Raw genomic sequence first — 17,523 nt, 5'->3', positions numbered from 1 at the left:
CTACTGCAGTTACTGCCTTGCCTTTAAGGCTGCGTGTGCTTTTGATCATTGTTCAAAGAAAAAAAGATGTTGTAACGATGAGCTGTCACGATTATCTGTGCGAGAAGGCACAAGAAAGTTATTCTGGGTGTTCTTTTCTTTACTTAGTTTTTTTGTTTAGTTTTTTTTGTTTACAAAATTGTTGCAAGAAGATTAGTTGCTGCTGTAATATGCGAGAACTTGCATTTGACACTGCTTCATCTGTTATTTTAGACCAGCTTACCCAGCAAAAATGAGTAGTTTTATCAAGCATTTGTCATTGTAATTTGCCGCACTGCAATTTTCATAATAAGCCTTGTGTGGAGGCCTATCGAGCATGTTTACCTCAAATCACGCTAACTTTGTGGATAGGATTGCCATACGCGAAGAATTTTTCATGATTGCTATTGTTGATATAACTGCAGAAGTTCAGACGCATCAACAGTATTTTGCTATATTCGCATGAAGTAACCGTGTCGCACTGTCATTGTGCAGGTGTTTATTTTTGCGTGAGCACAGTTCATTAAAACAGCAGCAAACAAAAAGATGACTTCGACTATGCTTTTTCTGATTATGTGTGGATGACTCACCTGACACATGTGTTTCGGACAGGGCTGTTCTGGCTAAGGTGCGCTTCACGAGATTTTCATGTCTGAGAATTCACAGAAAAACAACACTTGGGAAACTTGCGAAGTCTGCTTACAGTCTGTACGCATTTCACGACCTCGGCTTGAGCCGTGGACCTGCACACAGCATGTAGTTGAAGCAATGCCGTAAGCGTACTTCAGATGAAAGGGTTGCCGGCACATGTCTTATATGGGAGAAGTGATCGTAAGGATTGATGGCGATGCATTTTTACATTGCCAATTTGCATATCATGCCCTAGAGTCTGTTCTTGACCTTGGTCTGTCATTCTTACATTAGTTAACAAATTAAAATGTACACGTGTGACGTAGACTGCCGATGTAGCAATGACATTTCGCAAATGAGCCACATTGCCGCCGTAAGCTGCTTCATGTTTTGGTAAGGTTCTCAAAGATATACGTCGACAAGGCTCACATGTTCATTTCAGAGCCCCTCTTATAGCCACTGCAACATCTCTTGTTGCGGCCACCGCTTGTAAAAATGTGGTAGGTGTCCTGGCGCGCTGGGCTCGCAGGCAGCTTTTCCACCGGCTGCGCAGCTTGTCACATGATCATAGGGAGTGGCAGTGCCTGTGCCGGGATGGCTGGGCAGAGCCGATGCTCCGCGAAGTCGCTACAACAAACCTACATACATCGACTGTTTACAAACATGAAATAGGTCTGTACTCTCACTGCCTCTTCAGTACTTGCTATGCTGGACTTGCACAAAGTTTACAACATAGTCATGGCATGCATGAGACAGAATAAAACTTTACTAAAGGACTTTTTTAAATGATCATCAAATTACATCAAGTTCCCTCAAAAAGTTCTGTCAAGAACAAGCAGAGTTAGAGGGATTTATTGCATGCTTCAGGCGCTTTACCTCAGTCCAACGGGTGTGCTGAAAATGGAGGAAAGAGTCCATATGTTCAATGAATCGCTCTCTTTCATTCCTGCGTGTGTCTGTGTAACGTTAGCAGACTGTGTAATAGCGTGGCACCAGCATATGGCACCCCATAACAAGAATTGCATTTGATTCCTGTGTCGGCTATAACATGCTTATCGGTTGTTGGCACAGGAACCTGCAGCCCCTCAGAGTGTAAGCACAGTAAGCACAGGACCCAGTATGAACCCCAAGTAAGCACAGGACCTAGTATGAATAGGGGGCACCAGAGAAAGTGGCAACTTCACTTCTGAACTCTCATTCACAACTGCAAGATTTGGCCAAACAGTTCATGGCAGTGTCCACAATACATGTTTTCTCTTCAAGACCAAGTTCGTGATTCCTTTAAATGCAACACTTTTCCAACTAATCATTGAGTGGCTTCATTAAAAAAAAAAAAACTTGCCGCCTCATGAATCGTCTCCCGCTAAAACTTTTAGTGTCCATCAAGTATGAACAGAGTTTGCTGCTCACTTCAAAAGCTTTCTCTCTCCTTTTGGGCTACGGCTGAAAGCTATGCAGGAAGGAGCAGCTACATAAGCAGGCAAGAAAACGAGTCTCTTGATCACTGCACGTCACGACCTTGAACACTTCCTTTCTATTTTATTTTCGCGATTGCAAACGTGCATGCAGATACGTGGCAGCACTTTGCAGTTGCTACAGCAGCTATGCAGCTCGCGATGCTCAAATCAGCCCTTGTGACCTCAAGCACTTCTATCTTTTTTTGAATACGTGGCTTCTCAGCGTGCGCGCATGCGTGGACCAGTCGTGACCTCCTGCTATGGCCCGAAGTACTTTTCAAGTACTCCCCAGTAACGACCGAAAGCGCCATGCTGAAATCAGCCAATGGATTTCTGAGTGCTCTTTCCCGTGTGTTTCTTTTCTCATTTTTTCATGACATGAAGAACAAGTGCTTCTGATGTGCAACTGTGCACATGTCTCTTGCATGTGCAGGGGATAAATGTCCTCAAATATCAGGATGAAATACGTGGTGCAAGGTTGACAAAGAGAAAAAAAAAAAGACGAGACAGAAAGAGCGCCAACTCACAACTAAGTTTATTTTCATGAAGCATTCACAATATATAGGCTCTTGGAGGACTTGTGCAGACCATTTCATTCACCGCACGTGCAGGCATGAACATTTTTATGATGTAATAACCGATAATTGCAATCATGAAATCTGGAAACCAGCAACAAACAGATATGCCTAATGTAAAGACGTCGAAAAAACCAAACACACTCAAGCCTGCGCAAAAAAAAATGCGAGGAGGAGGTAGCAGTGCCCCATTCGTATTTCAGCCTAATATGTACCAACTAGCCCAACACAACGTACTGTTAACTTCTCAAATATCCCCATTTCTAATCTCTCCCCAAAGTGTGCCAAAAATTTGGACACGTTAGGAATTGGACAGCACTTTCAGTGTGGGGTTCTACCGTATGCCTGTTCGCATTATTGTTTACTGTTAGTTATGACCTGGCACCCTCTCAATGTAGCAGCGCCCCATTCGTTCTATGTACATACACCTTGTTATTAGATAAAGGAACTTTTTAGACAATAACTGTTTTGCATTAAGTGTACTGTGCCGTATTTTTCTTGGTGCACGAATCGGGTTTTACTTTGTTTATTATTGGGCAAATATTGGATAATTTGCACAGGGCACCAAAAACAAGATTCATGTCATGTCTTTGCACATCCTGTTGTTGTGCAAAACTCTGTGTCATTGAAGAACAATAGGGATCGTGAGTTGTCCACTGGCTGAGATGAACGAAGACATAACAGAAAGGATAAATGCTGCTCAGCACTCACCCTGTTCGTTATGTCTTCGTTCACTTCTTCTAGTTTGCTCTGTTTTTACCTTTTACTCTCCTTTTCACTGCCGTGACATGACTGGTATAAAAAGTTTGCTCGTCATGCTAAAGGTCATTTCATGTGGATATACTGTACTTAAACACTAATAAAGCTATTTAGCTTATTCTGCATAGAAACATTAACTGAAATTCCAGAAGGGCACAGCTTCCACCCTCTTGCATCCCCTTTGTGACCTCTCACTGTAAGGTCACTCAAAGACTTGATAAAGTGTACTCTCCCATATCAGCTCCCGGGTGATGTTTCATACATGTTCTTGATATCCTGTGGTAGAACAATGCAGCTGTCTTCCAACCTTTCCAAGTTCAAGATGGGAAACGACCCGGCTTTTCTGAAGAAGTTGACGCGCCAGATTTTCTCCAAGCATTTGGACCCTTACTTGTCCATTGAGATGCAATACCTGAGGGACAAATGCTGCACGGTGCTCAACAGGTACTATGAATCCAAGAACCACCACAAGCGGCAGTTTCAGTTTGGCGGGTAAGATCCTTGGTGTTTATGCAAACATAGTTTTAATTAATCGGAAATGATACTGTGAGGATAGTTTGATTGCACTACATTATCTGCATGCCAAGAAACCCTACGTGCAGTGGTACAGTTGTTGCTTGGATTGTGGAGTACTGGCAGTGCCTCATAAAACCGAGGGTCTTGCAGCTTCCGTAGTCATGTAATTAATGTACTGGTGTCATGTCAGCTCTGTGCGAATGTCTCAATATTTTACTGTGCAGATTCCTTTGGTTTCCACTTAGGTAATAGCGTAAGAGCAAGTAGTATAGGCTACATTGGTCTTGGTCGATGTCATCACGTTTGTTTTAGAGATGTTTACCCCCATGTGCCAGTTTTCGCAGCGCTTGGCAATTTCACCAAGATCCAGCTGCAGCAAAATGGTGTCATCGGGCACAGGCAGGAAAGTCTTAAGGCTGTGCGGTCTCAGAAGTTTCCTGCAACTATAAAAACAGGCGCTGAAACATATTTCACTGTACTGTGCGTGCTGGGCATGTGTTTACAAGATGTCCGCCCTAGCCATGATGACATTCGTCATGTTGCTGGCATTCAACGTGCCAAGTGACCTTGCACTACCGCTTTTAATTCTTGTGTTAACAGTTTGTCATTTCTTTTTTCTTCATTTAGGCTTGTTGCTTGGCTAGTATTTGCGGGCTTACTGGACAATACACTATGCATGGCCACCACAGAAGGACATAGAAGAGGGCATCACTTGTAAATAGCGTCATGCATAGCACAGGGTATTTCATGAAATGCCTTCAATCCTCAAAAATAAGGGGAATGAGCTATTTGCTCAAATCCTTCATAATTACTTTTTCTGTGACAGCAAGCAGGTTTGGTTTAGTGGAGACATCAATTACAGGTAGTGATGAAGGAAATTAAGATAAGTAACTTTATAATTAGTGGAGATAAGCTTTCTCAGCAAATAAAATAATTGGAGTCCTTTCTATGAAAGCTCTCGTAAGAGCGAGTGGATGCGCGTCGTGTCAGCTCCGGTTTCAACGAATGTTTTGCAGCAGAAATCGCCTGGAATCCCACAAGACTTTGGTACCTGCGTATTCAGCTTGTCATCAGGAATTGCCCGGCACCGAGTTCCAGGTGGTGACTTGAATTTTGACACCTTTACCGACGCTTTCTCGTCAACCCCGCTGGCGGGAGAGCTACGCCTAATGCCTGCCAAGCCACCGGCAGCGCAGCTGCCAGAGACGCTGCTGCGTAAGGTCTGCCTAGCTCTGCGGACACCAAGAAACGCCAATCGGCGTGTTTGACGCGTCTGACTTTCTGAGGACAAATGGAGGTCTCTGTGGAGGGAGAACCCCTTCCTGTGAAGAATTTGAAGAAAGCACAGGATGGAGCGCTGTAGGATCAAAGAAGACCCGCGGGCAATCCGTGGAGCCCGGTGCGGTTTTTCAACGAGCGAATAACAGCAAGAAACAGCGTGAGCAACGTGTGTCAAGTAACAAGATTAAGCTGGATGCCTCCACTGCCCCGAGGCGTCAAGATTATCATCCGACCTAGAGGCGGCCTTCGACTTGCCGATCATGGAGTTGCCCGACTGGCGACTAGCATTTATCACGCCGCTGAAATTCCAAGAGAAACCCATTTTGAGGACACAATATGCCCAAATTTGCAGCGAAATATTATTGTTGTGAGCACACCCATCGAGGCGAATGCTGATAGATACCAGAAAATCTCTCGCATTGTGGTTAGCAACAAGATGTACAATACCAGTGCATACGAAGCAGCACCAGACGGTATGTCAAAAGAAGTGATACGTGATATCCCGTGTGAAGATACCGCTCAAGATAATATGGCTAATGTGATTACGACAAAGAACCTCACAGCCATCGCTACAAAACGCCTTAGCAACACAATGACGATGATCATACTGTTCGCTGGTCTTCGCGTCCCAACATACGTTCGATACGGTGAAGCAATGTTGAGGTGCTCTCTTTAACGCAAGCAGATAGACACGTGTTATCAGTGCCGTCGCCTTGGCACTACGCAGACGTATGCCCAAACCCGAAAGACCACGTGGGCCGTGGCTGTGGTTAGGCTTACCCACTGCAAGATCACCAATGCAAGCCCACTTGTCAACTATGTGGCGGCGACCACCAGACGGCTGAGAAGGCGTGCAGGGCACGTTACAAGACGCCGTACCTGGTGAAACGCCGGCGATGGGAGTGACAATAACAACAATATAAAGACTATCCGACGAAGCCAACGCCTGTCGGCAACAGCCTCGAGCAGCAGGATACTACTCCTACCCAGAAGCCTGGAAAGAAAGCCTGGTCGAGGTCTAGGTCGCGGTCGCAGTCGCGGTTTCACTCCCAGCCTCGCTCCCAGCCGCAGTCAACATCTCGGAGCCGTATGCCTGGACCTGGCGCAACCTTCAAAGTGAGCTGGGCAGACGTAGTCAAGGGGGCGCACTCGGGGTCTGAGGAGGCCGCTTCTCAAGGCAAACTCGATAAATTAGAGACTGAAATAGCACAGCTAAAACAGATGTCAGCTCAGTGCAACCTGAAAATGACAGCTTTAGGATAGGAAAACAGGACCCTCAAGGAGGAGTTACACGGTTATGAACGAACGGAACATGCCCCACCACTAGTGCCACAGCTCTTAGCTGTTACAATCTCTGAAAAAATGGAGGAAGGTACAACACCACCACCTCCCAAACGCAGAGCTGAAACCCAAGCCAGTGAAGACAAACCCACACGCGTGACGCCCGAGACCTGAAGTCCCGAAGGAAATTCAGCAATCAGTCAAAGAATTAAATGAGTCGATGAGCAACTCATTCCGACTGATCTCTGCTCTTACTGACCGTGTAAGAATATAACTAAAATTACCCAGCAACAAAACGAACACCTATAACTGCGACTCATCGCTGTAGAGGCTAGAGTAACCCCTTTGCCACCTAGCGGATTAGACCCTATTGCGACTATAAAGCAACCTTCCTCGTCGGCATTCAGTGTGATAAAGCCGGCGACATTTCACCCCCTGCATCTCATCATAGCTAGAAACCACGCCTACATGATTTGGCAATGGAATTGTAGAAGCTACACAAATAAGCAAGCAAATATTCACCAATATCTTAAGGGGAAGTGTGGCAGCTTGGGCTAGTTGGTGCACACCTATAAGTGTGCCGGTGTCAATGAGGGCAGTAAAGGGAACGCCATCCACTTCTACATCGAGCAGGTTCTGGTCCGTAGTAAGGGTCAGCAGAGGGTTTTCAAGTCGGGAGTTCAATGCGGCATCACCTCCAGGAGCTGCATTGCTCAGTTTTCAGAGGAAGAGCATCCTACTAGTAGGGCGGGGCGACAAATAGCGACGGTGCGAAGGTGACCTGGAGCGATGGTTATGCGGGGACGGCGAACGGCAGGAACGGCGGACGGATGTTGCAGGAGCGCCATTGTATGGTACATCATCACAAGTGCCATACTGCAGGGGCCGATGGTTGTCATCACGTCGACAGCCAGACAACGACCGAGGGGGATAGGTGTGAGCACGACAGAAGCGAGAGATGTGTCCTACACCATGGAGATGAAAACAAATCGGCTTGTCGTCCTGCGTTCTCCGCTGAGCAGGATCACGATAGTGCCGGAATCTTTCTGGTGCAGGAGAAAGCGTTATGGCAGCTGAAGGTCCCCCAAGATGAAGTACCGGCAGTGTTCGGAAGTCCCATGAAATTCTTGGCGATTTGGCAACTCTTCAGCTCTTCAAATTGACGGTACTCTTTGATAATGTTGTCATTGGTCTAACAATCCTTAGACACAAGTAAGTTGAAAGCATCATCCGGGACGCCTTTGAGCAAATGGCTTACTTTGTCTTCGTCTGTCCTGTTGGGGTCGACACGACAGCAAAGGGCGAGAATGTCAAGGATGTAAGTGACATAGGATTCATTCATAGTTTGTGCCCGACAAGAGAGTTCTTTAGGAGTGGCCCGCTGGCGTCCGACGTCTTACCAAATAGATCACGAAGCTTCTGTTTGCAAGCATCCCAGCTAGTTATGCCAGCTTCATGAGCCTTGAACCACGTGCCTGTTGTTCCGCAGAGATAAAAGCCAGCGTTGGCAAGCATCATCGTTGGGTCCCACCGGTAGATCACTGCTAACCGCTCGAACTTCGAAATGCAGTTTTCAGCGTCAACGTGGTCGGTGCCGCAGAAGTTGCCAGAGTTGACTGGCTGCAGCCTGCGCCGGAGTAGCAGCAGAATCAAGACTGGCAGTATTGGTTTCTGTTGACATATTCTGGCAGTCAAGAGCATGTCTTCTGCGAAGTTCCGTTTTGCCTCGTACCCGGCACCTCCACCAAAATGTTGCGAATGTATTTACTACTTTAGAGTAGAAAAATTGTCCAGCAGTCAAGATGGCAGCCGTTGTGTATTTTCGCACACCAAACACGTCGTCCTCCTCTTTTTCGCACTACCCCTCATAGAGATAGCCGAAACTAGCCGCAACACGTCACAATATTATTGGCGATGCAACGGCAAACGTCCTACGCAATGCACTTATTGCTGCTAGCTCATGTTTCAAGGGTAGAGTTGGGTAGCTTTATCTAAGTTTGTCATCTCAGTTTCTTGAAATGACATTAATAAAGCCGTGATTAGTTTTTACGGTTATTACTTCAAAAGAGTACACAAACGAAGGCAACCCGCTGGCATATGTGATAAATCTGTGAAATCGAAGGAGTTGTTGCGCCCTGACAGATTTCTTCTTGCCAGCACATGTTCAAACATCATCGCTTTAAACGCTACCCCTAGATTTCATTGCAGGTATCTGAGGACTTTGTCAAACTGTAAGCGTTAGAGCCCAGAGAAATAAAACATCAACATGTATGTGCTCATCATGAAAAAAAAAAAAGAATGAAAAAAGTAAATTATGCAGTAAGACTCCGTTCATGTGACAATGTTAGTCATTGTTCAATGTAAGGTGCACAGAATACGTGAGTAGTAGTGTTTTTTTTTTTCCTGAGAAGTATATATTAGATGTGTGCAATTTAGGTGGGGATGGAAATCAATAGTAAATACCGCAATCCATGTGGCATCAGACCCAATCAAATTCATATCCTAAATAATTAAGTCAATAATTACAGGTCACTCTAATCCAATCTACATCCTAAGCAGCCTGAGCTGTAACCATTATAGTGGACTAGAATATATTCCAGTGGTGGAACTGGCCAGGCTCCGGTATCTTCTTTTTACACAGATGCCACGAGATGGTGCTACTTCTTTGTTTTCTAGCAACTTTGGCTGCACTGTAGGACTGCCATGGGCTCCTTCAACGAAGACTGCAAGCAAATGTCGCATTTCTCATACTTCTATGAATTTTCGGGCACATTTCTTGAAACACCTTGCATAGCGAATGCATACAAACCACATTCTCTCACATGCTCTAAAATTGCCGTAAACAACTGCTGCATCTTGCAAGTGTGTCATGAACTGTCGGCAGGAAGCATGTCTCATTAAATAGTAACAAGCTGCCCATTGCCATGGCATCACTGCCGTAGCTTGTCCCCAATAATCGTGATGCAGTGTCAGCGAATGAATCAAATTCGCATGACATGGTTGCAAGGCACTCCATGTTGTAATTCAAAAAATATCGTAGCATATCCACGGAATGAATGATCATGAGTGGGGCGAAGGGTCCATCAGCCCGTCTGTGCTTCTGTCCGTCCATTTGTTTTTGCTTCCGTCCGTCCGCGCGACAGTCCGTGCGTCCGTCGGTCTATCCGTGCGTCAGTCCGTGAGTCCGTCTGTTCGTGCGTCCATTCATCCGTCCGTCTGTCTGTTAGTCTGTCTGTCTGCTGTCCGTCAGTGCGTCCATCTATTGAACACTTCAAATACTGTCAACTCCCATCTCGCAACCCCTGTGGCACATGCCCACTTTAGAGTGGATATATGCCACCGGTGGCTACGTACTTAGGTCGTACATACATACATACATACATACATACATACATACATACATACATACATACATACATACATACATACATACATACATAAATACATACACACATACATACATACACACACACATACATACACACACACATACATACATACATACATACATACATACATACATACATACATACATACATACATACATACATACATACATACATACATACATACATACAAGGGATGGACAGACCCACGCCATAAGGAGCGCTTTGTCCCTAAAAAGAAAATGAAGAAATGTGTTTAGTGTGAGTTTTAGTAATTAATGTTATGTGGCATTTGATTAACTAATTATCTTGTAATATGTCAGTTCAATCTTTGCATAAAAAGAATCAGATATGTACAGTTTGTCTTTGGTTATACCCACTTCGAGAAAAAAAAATAAACTCTTTGACGTTGATCCAAGAATGGCACACATCGAAGGATTGTAGAGCATGATAGTATCTCCGGCAAAATGGTCCTATGCAGCAAGATGCAGCACAATCAAGTTAGATGACCATTGTTTGTCTACTCGGGATGAATGTGCACATTGCGTTTCGTCAGAAGAATTCATGAGGCGTCTCTTAAGTGTATATATACAATTGTACACACGGCACCTGAGATATAAGATAGATGTACGAAAAAATAAAGCCAGTTCATTTTACCACTTGTTCAGAAAATGTTTACTCAATACAGAACGATAAGCATAATTTCAGTCTTCTTAAGCTAAAACATAAGTTTCAAAAATTTTATTCGTTAGCTTCCAGCACCGCAGAGGTATCACCAAAATGCGCGTCTTTGTTCTCTTTGATGTGGTAAGCTTCTGTTGATACACGTACACCTTTGCTCTTGCCTAGAATGGCAACTCTGCAAAACTGCATTATTGCAATGCACAAGACAAATTTGGCGAAAATTCAAATGTTCTAACTCTGTTGTGTCGGCCTTTTTGGCCAGTTTGAACCTAACTGCAGTTAAGCAGGATTTCATACACTATGCCAACTGAGCAGGCTTTCTTTTCACAGGGGAGTACTTAGGCAATTTAGACATGTGAGGGCACAGTCCTGGCATGGTGCAAAAAGCACCAGAGGCACCTTTTACCTGTTATTTTTAGCGCAAAGTAACAAAAGAATCAATAGGGCGTGTACTCTAAGTTTCTTTTTTCTCTTTAAAGTTAGGGCTCTTTCTTCCTTCTCATTCTTGTGTTACCTCTGTTTTACCAGGGAGGCAGAATTTCAACCCTTGTGCATTTCTATTGGCCATGCTCTTCAATGGCCCATCACCAGGTCTGAGGATTTTAAGCTGACACACACAATGCATACACTGGGCATTCACGATCACATCTGCCAAGATTTGAATGCTGTGCGCTGCGGAAATGGGTCAAATTTCAAACTGAATGCTGCTTGCCCTTTTCGCGGGCGTGTGCCCAGAAAATGAAGGGATGACGTACGAGGAGGAATGGGCCTATGTAGTCGGTAGTGATGTGATGTCGCTTTTTTATGTAGACGCCTCTTGCCTCTGCTCTGACGTCGCCCACAATATCATGTATACTGCGATAATTAATTAACGCAACATATGTAGTTTCAAAGCTTGCCTCCTCGAATGTAATTTCGTGCCACTTCAAAACAGCAGTTTTCGCAGCTTTTATTAGATGGATGAGAAAACTTCTTAGGGCAAAATGCTCTTTACTAGGCATGCAACAACTTCCAGTGCTCAACCATAAAAGCCACTTTATGCATGTAAAACACTACGATTGGTCTTTTCGTCATTGGCTACCTATTTTTTCTCATTCCTTTCGCTTTTGTAAGGGTGCTTTCTGGCACAACAGAGCTAGATTTGACAGCAATGCTCAGAGTACATACAGCATGAACATTGTAATTCATCATTTTCACCTTAATGCATACAGCCGTTTAATGCATAAATTTTAATATACTGTGATGAATGTTTGCCCTGCAGCTGCACACTTGCCATCTTTAGAACAAAACGTGCCATACAGATCAATCCTTTTTGTATAAGTTGTTGCCCCATGCAGTCATGAATACTTTGTTTGCAGAATTCATGACCTCCGTCGTGACCTTCAGGCGAAGCTTGGTGCCCGTTCTAACATCAACATTGCTCCAACAGTGGAGAACTTTGGTGGTGAGACGTTCCTCTCGGAAGAAGTAGCCATCAATCTCCTCCAGGAGAGCAAACTGGCTTTCCAACGATGCCAGCTGGTCTGTATCTCTCCGCCTCTCTGCGTTTATCCTCTGCTCGGGCCATTTTTGGTTTTCTGGTTACTTTCTGGGGCTTAAAACTTTGGCACGTATATATACTCACCTACAACTTTTCTTGACAACACTGTGGAAGCTACAGAATGAAGCAGTGTCTGCTACCACATCAGCTTACTGATGGTCATCTCATTTGCCTTACTGGAATAAATGCTGTTCTATTTATTATGAGACTCAAACATTTGCGGGAAGTCGTAGGTAAAATACAGTTATTTTCATTGAAAGACTGTCTTCTTTTTATTTGAATTTCTTAGACAGCACCGCCTTTTCAAAAATCACACCTTTTTTTACTATGTAAATGTGGCATCCATTATGTAGTGGGCCAGTATATGGCAGCAAACATGCTGATTAGTTCTTGAAGAAGAGATACTCGTAATATGACACTAAAATGCACAGTCTGTTTCACAGTTAGGGGAAATCTCATAACGCATGGCATCACGATACAGTCAATGCCCAAACGCTTGAGGGGCGTAGTGCTGAACGTAGTGCTGGCTGCATCGTCGGGCACTAAGCAAATTTCATCGTTGCTGCAAGAACTTGGCCAATATCTCTTATCATGTTACCGTACCCGTCACTACGTCTAAAATGAGCGTCGTCATCGCTGCCGCTGGGGGCATGGCAAGGTATTAAAAGGGGAATAGGCTACACTTAACTGGCAACTTTTTATTTATGAATAGATCTGTATGAAGTTTTCTCAATTTGTGTATTCGGATGTGCAGATTCTAAAAATGTAATTACCTCGTTGATGAAACAAGTAGTTTCCAAGATGCTCCACAATCAATGTACAACCTGGGGCCTTTGTTTGGAGCAAAACTAGCATCTAAGCAGGAAACACCAAAACTGTGGTGACAGTGTAGAAACAACGTAATATGTTCGAGGGGTGCAAAATGTGCTATAAATTAATTTGCTGGGCCAATTTCAACAAGAGTTAGAGGAGATCAGTGTCTACAAAAAAAAAAAAAAAGCCACCTTTACATGTCATGCATGTGACCCAATTAAAAAATGTTTTTCGAAGTGTATATTTACGCAAGACAGACACGGTATTCAAACTATGCGTGCAAGTTTGTGCACCCCACAAGAGACCAGCAGCTCGATGATGAGACAAGAAAAGGCCGTGACGGCGCGCCTCCTCAGCACGATATTTTGACGAAAAAAAAGTGGGGCACCCCTCGAGGTCTTCTCAGAAATTGATTCCTTTTTTCGGCTTGCCTGTTATAAACCCTGCTACATTTTCCTTTACTTTGGGGCACAAGTTAGCCCAAATTTAATAGTTATTCTTAAACTATCTGAGTTGTGCGTAACAATTCTGGTGGAGGAGCTGGGTAATGATCTCAAACCCAGTTGGACTTCGAGGAAGCAGCCCTGAACCACAACCACTCGAATCAACCGAGCTCATGCCAGTTCATCAGCGCACCAGCTGTCGTCTGCGGGGTGAGCCGCCGGAATTTCCCCTGCCACCAGAGCCTAGAGTGTCTCCAGCTGTCTCCGGTGAGAGTACTGAAATGTCGTCTCCAACCGCTGCCACGCACGTCGTGTCGTCTCCAGTTGCTGCCACGCACGTCGTTGTCGACGAGCCATGGACGCCCGACCCTTTTCATGGCGATCCTCATGAAGACGCCGAGGATTGGCTGGAGGGTTTTGAGCACGTCGCCAACTGCAATGGATAAGAACAGAAGCTCTGCTGCGTCTATTTCGCTTTGCAGGACAGCGCACGAACGGGGTTCGAAGACCATGAAGGTGCCATTCAGTCTAGGAATGATGCGAGCTACTAACCACATACCCGAGCACAGACCACAAGAAAAGAGCTGAAGCTGCCTTGCAAGCAAGAAACCAGTGCAACAATGAAAGCGTCGCAATGTATGTCGAAGACACGTGCCACTTATTTTGCCGGTCTGATCAATATATGAGTGAGGACAAGAAATTTCAGCACCTGATGCCTGGGGTGAAGCAGGAGATTTTTGCTGGTTTGCTCCGATGCCCCCCCGCAGAACGTCGGCGAATTTCACACCAAACGACAGCGCTTTGAAAGACTGTGCAACAGCAAGCAAGGCATTACAATCGGGATGTGAACGTCGCATCTGTAGACGCGGTGTCAGAAGTCTTCTTGGAATGGCATCGACGTGTTACGAGAGCTCATTCGACCGGTGGTTTGAGAAGAGCTCCAGAAGCTCAACGGCAACCCCTCAATGGTCTCGTCGTTAGCGGAAGTTGTTCGGAGGAAGTGAGACAGGCAGTTCGTGAGCAGCAGCCACAAGCACAGCCGCTTCAAGCGTTGGCTTTGATGCAGCCCGCAGTCTTGTACGCCGAAGTGCGGAGAGGCGCCCCTGTGCCTCCTTTCGTCGCCCCTGGACCCTATTGCGCTGCAGCAACCACCCATCTGACGAAACCTCGATTCACGTCGTCGCCAGCCGAGACGAGTATTTGAAAAGCTGATATATGGCGCACTCCTGATCAAATTCCACTTTGTTATCACTGCGGTGAAGCTGGCCATCTTTACCGGATGTGTGAATATCGCTGAGCTGCACTTCGGGGTTTTCCCATTAACGCTGCTTGTCCGAGGATTGGGGAACGACATTTTGAAATTGAGGAGTACTTGTAAACGCCTCAAAATACTCACTCCTCGCAGCAGCATCAGTCTCGGTCGACAGCGCCACTGAGGTATCGGTCACAGAATCCACGCCCATTTTCGAATTCTCCAAGGTGACTTCCCCAAAGCTTGCTTCGAGAAAACTAGAAATGGCGACCTGTGGAGGCAAGGCCACTGCCGACGTAAAAAAAAATGACCTGCAGTGCGATTTAGAAATGTGATGTTGGACACGAGACTACGTGCGGAAACAGCAACGTCGCTTCTGATTTGTTGATACATACTTATAGACTGCTACGAAACAAATGCTTCGGTAGACACAGGCGCAGACTATTTCGTCATGAGCAGGGGACTTGCCAGAACGCTGAAAAAAGTGCTGATTCCTTGGTTACGACTGCAAGTGCGAGCCGCCGGGGGACACTTTATCGATCCAGCAGGCATGTGTACCTCTTAGTCAGAACACACGGCTCTCCTACGTCGCCAGTTTCATTGACCTATCGGAGTGTTCAAGAGGTGTAATTATTGGAATGGACTTTTTGCAGGCCAACTTGCGGAAAATGTGCATCTCGTTCTCGAGGAAACACGCCATCGTGACATTTGAGCGTGAAAAATGATTCGATGCTCTCCAGTTTGCAGGCGACGATGTAACAGTACCTCCAAGATCCATCATCGTTGTCACCATAATAAGCAATGTATACAACGACTATGAAGGAATGGCAGAAAGCAATACTGGGCTATTACTCGAGAAAGGGATCTGTACAGCAAAAGGTATTGCACGACTGTGCGATGGGTGTGCCAATGTCTTCCCGACGAATTTTCGAAATGAGGTGCAACATCTTGTGAAGGGAACTGTTGTTGGTCACCTGCACGATTACGTTCCGATTATAGATTTGAATTCTGAGACCGCACCACTACACCCTGACGGCATAGATTCCATACTCGCATCTATCCACATCGAAGCAGCCCTATCACCAAACCAGAAACAGAAAATAGAGAGCCTTATATGGGAGTACGTCTGGTGTTTTCCCACGCCATCGAAAGTGCAAAGAACATTCATCACCAGACATGGCATCATAATCGATGAATCTGTTAGTCTTATTTGCCAGCATCTGTACCGAGTGTCACCAAAAGAGAGAGAAGTCATGAGACGCCAAGTTAAAGAAATAATTAGAGACAACGTAATTCAACCATCGGCCAGCTCATGGACCTTACCTGTAGTGCTGGTAAAGAAAAAGGGATCAGACTGCGCTTTTGCGTTGACTACCGAAAATTGAACGTCGTCGCAGAGCGGGATGTCTATCCACTTGCAAGGATTGATGACATCCTTGACAGATTATGAGACTCGAAATTCTTTTCCTCTCTAGACCTCAAGAGCGGATACTGGCAGATAGAGGTGGACGAACAGGATAGCGAGAAAACTGCTTTTGTCACCACAGATGGGTTATACGAGTTCAAGGTACTCCCACTTTGCGTGTGTTCCGCACCCGCCACATTTCAGTGGATGATGAACACTGTGCTGTCCGGGTTAAAATGGCAGTCCTGCCTTCTTTATCTCGAGGACGTCGTGATTTTTTTGGCCACCTTCGATCACGAGGACGTCGTGATTTTTTTGGCCACCTTCGATCAGCATGTGGAACGACTATGGACTGTGCTCGTAGTGATTAGTTCAGCAGGGCTGACGATAAAACCCCAAAAGCGTCATTTTGGTTTTCATGAACTGCTTTTCATTGGTCATGTGGTTAGTTCTGAAGGCATTCGACCTGACCCCGAAAAGACAGCAGCTGTAGAAAAGTTTCCTATACCGACGGATAAAAAGGTTGTGAGATGATTCTTAGGACTTTGCGCCTATTACGGAAGATTCAGCAAAGATTTTTCGAAAATTGTGGAGCCACTAACCAGACTGACGAAAGAAGACACGCCTTTCACCTAGACAAGCGAGCAAGAAGACTCGTTCAATGAGCTACGACGGGGACTCCTAAAGCATCTCGTCCTTGCACATTTCTACGAAGAAGGCGAAGTCACAAGGACCCAAGCAATTTGGGACTAGGCGCCGTCCTCTCATGCAGCTGCAAAACGAAAAGGAACGAGTAATCGCATATGCTAGTCGCACTCTTTCGAGAGCTGAAATGAATTATTCTGCGATGGAAAGAGAATGTTTGGCAGTAATATGGGCCATACAAAAATTGCGATCGTACTTATATAGTAGACCATTTCGAGTAGTGAGCAACCATCACTTACCGTGCTGGCTCGCAGCCCTAAAGGACCAACGAAGTGAAAAAACAGCGCGTAACACAGGACATAGGACAGAGAAGAGACGGACGAGGCGCTGACTTACAACCAAAAATTTATTTCGTACAGGGGTGTATATATAGCACACGAAACTTGAAAAAAGAGGGAGAGAAGTCGAGTGACATGAAAGAGTAATTTTTGTTATGATTGTATGCGTATAACAAATAAACTGTGATTGCGCAATCATTCGCTTGTCAAATACGCCAATTCCCTGGTGAGGAGCGTTATCGAAGGTGCACTGACACACATATCGCCTTTCTTGATTATGCAGAATGCCTCATAAATCTCACGTGTCCTTTTATCTCTGTAGCGTCGAAGTATCTTGCATTTGTCAAACAATGCACGGCATCCACAAATGGAGCTGTGCGCAGCTAAGTGGCTGCCAACAGAACCCCGCATTAGATTGCGGTGTTCCCTGAGGCGGTCATTTATACAGCGGCCAGAATGCCCGATGTAACAGCGGCCGCAAGAGAGGGGAATTTCATAAA

The 17,523-nt window shown here is 45.3% G+C and overlaps 1 protein-coding gene across 5 annotated transcripts in view; it reads left to right on the top strand.

Moving 5' to 3' along the window:
• Sec10 (Exocyst complex component Sec10) overlaps positions 1-17,523 on the top strand; it is a 408,207-nt gene that overhangs the window by 111,584 nt on the left and 279,100 nt on the right. For all 5 annotated transcript variants that reach the window (XR_012885431.1, XM_075870759.1, XM_075870760.1 and 2 more), the window contains exons 9-10: positions 3,725-3,931; positions 11,946-12,108. Coding sequence is in view for 4 of the 5 variants with exons in the window: in XM_075870759.1 (XP_075726874.1) it covers positions 3,725-3,931; positions 11,946-12,108 (370 nt within the window). In the remaining variant the exon portion in view is untranslated. The remainder of the gene's footprint in view (positions 1-3,724; positions 3,932-11,945; positions 12,109-17,523) is intronic.

Source organism: Rhipicephalus microplus, chromosome 8, assembly GCF_043290135.1.
Source record: "Rhipicephalus microplus isolate Deutch F79 chromosome 8, USDA_Rmic, whole genome shotgun sequence".
In the NCBI taxonomy this organism is placed as follows: Eukaryota; Metazoa; Arthropoda; class Arachnida; order Ixodida; family Ixodidae; genus Rhipicephalus; species Rhipicephalus microplus.
The sequence above is the reverse complement of the archived record's forward strand: the minus strand, read 5'-3'. Positions and strand labels throughout refer to the sequence as shown.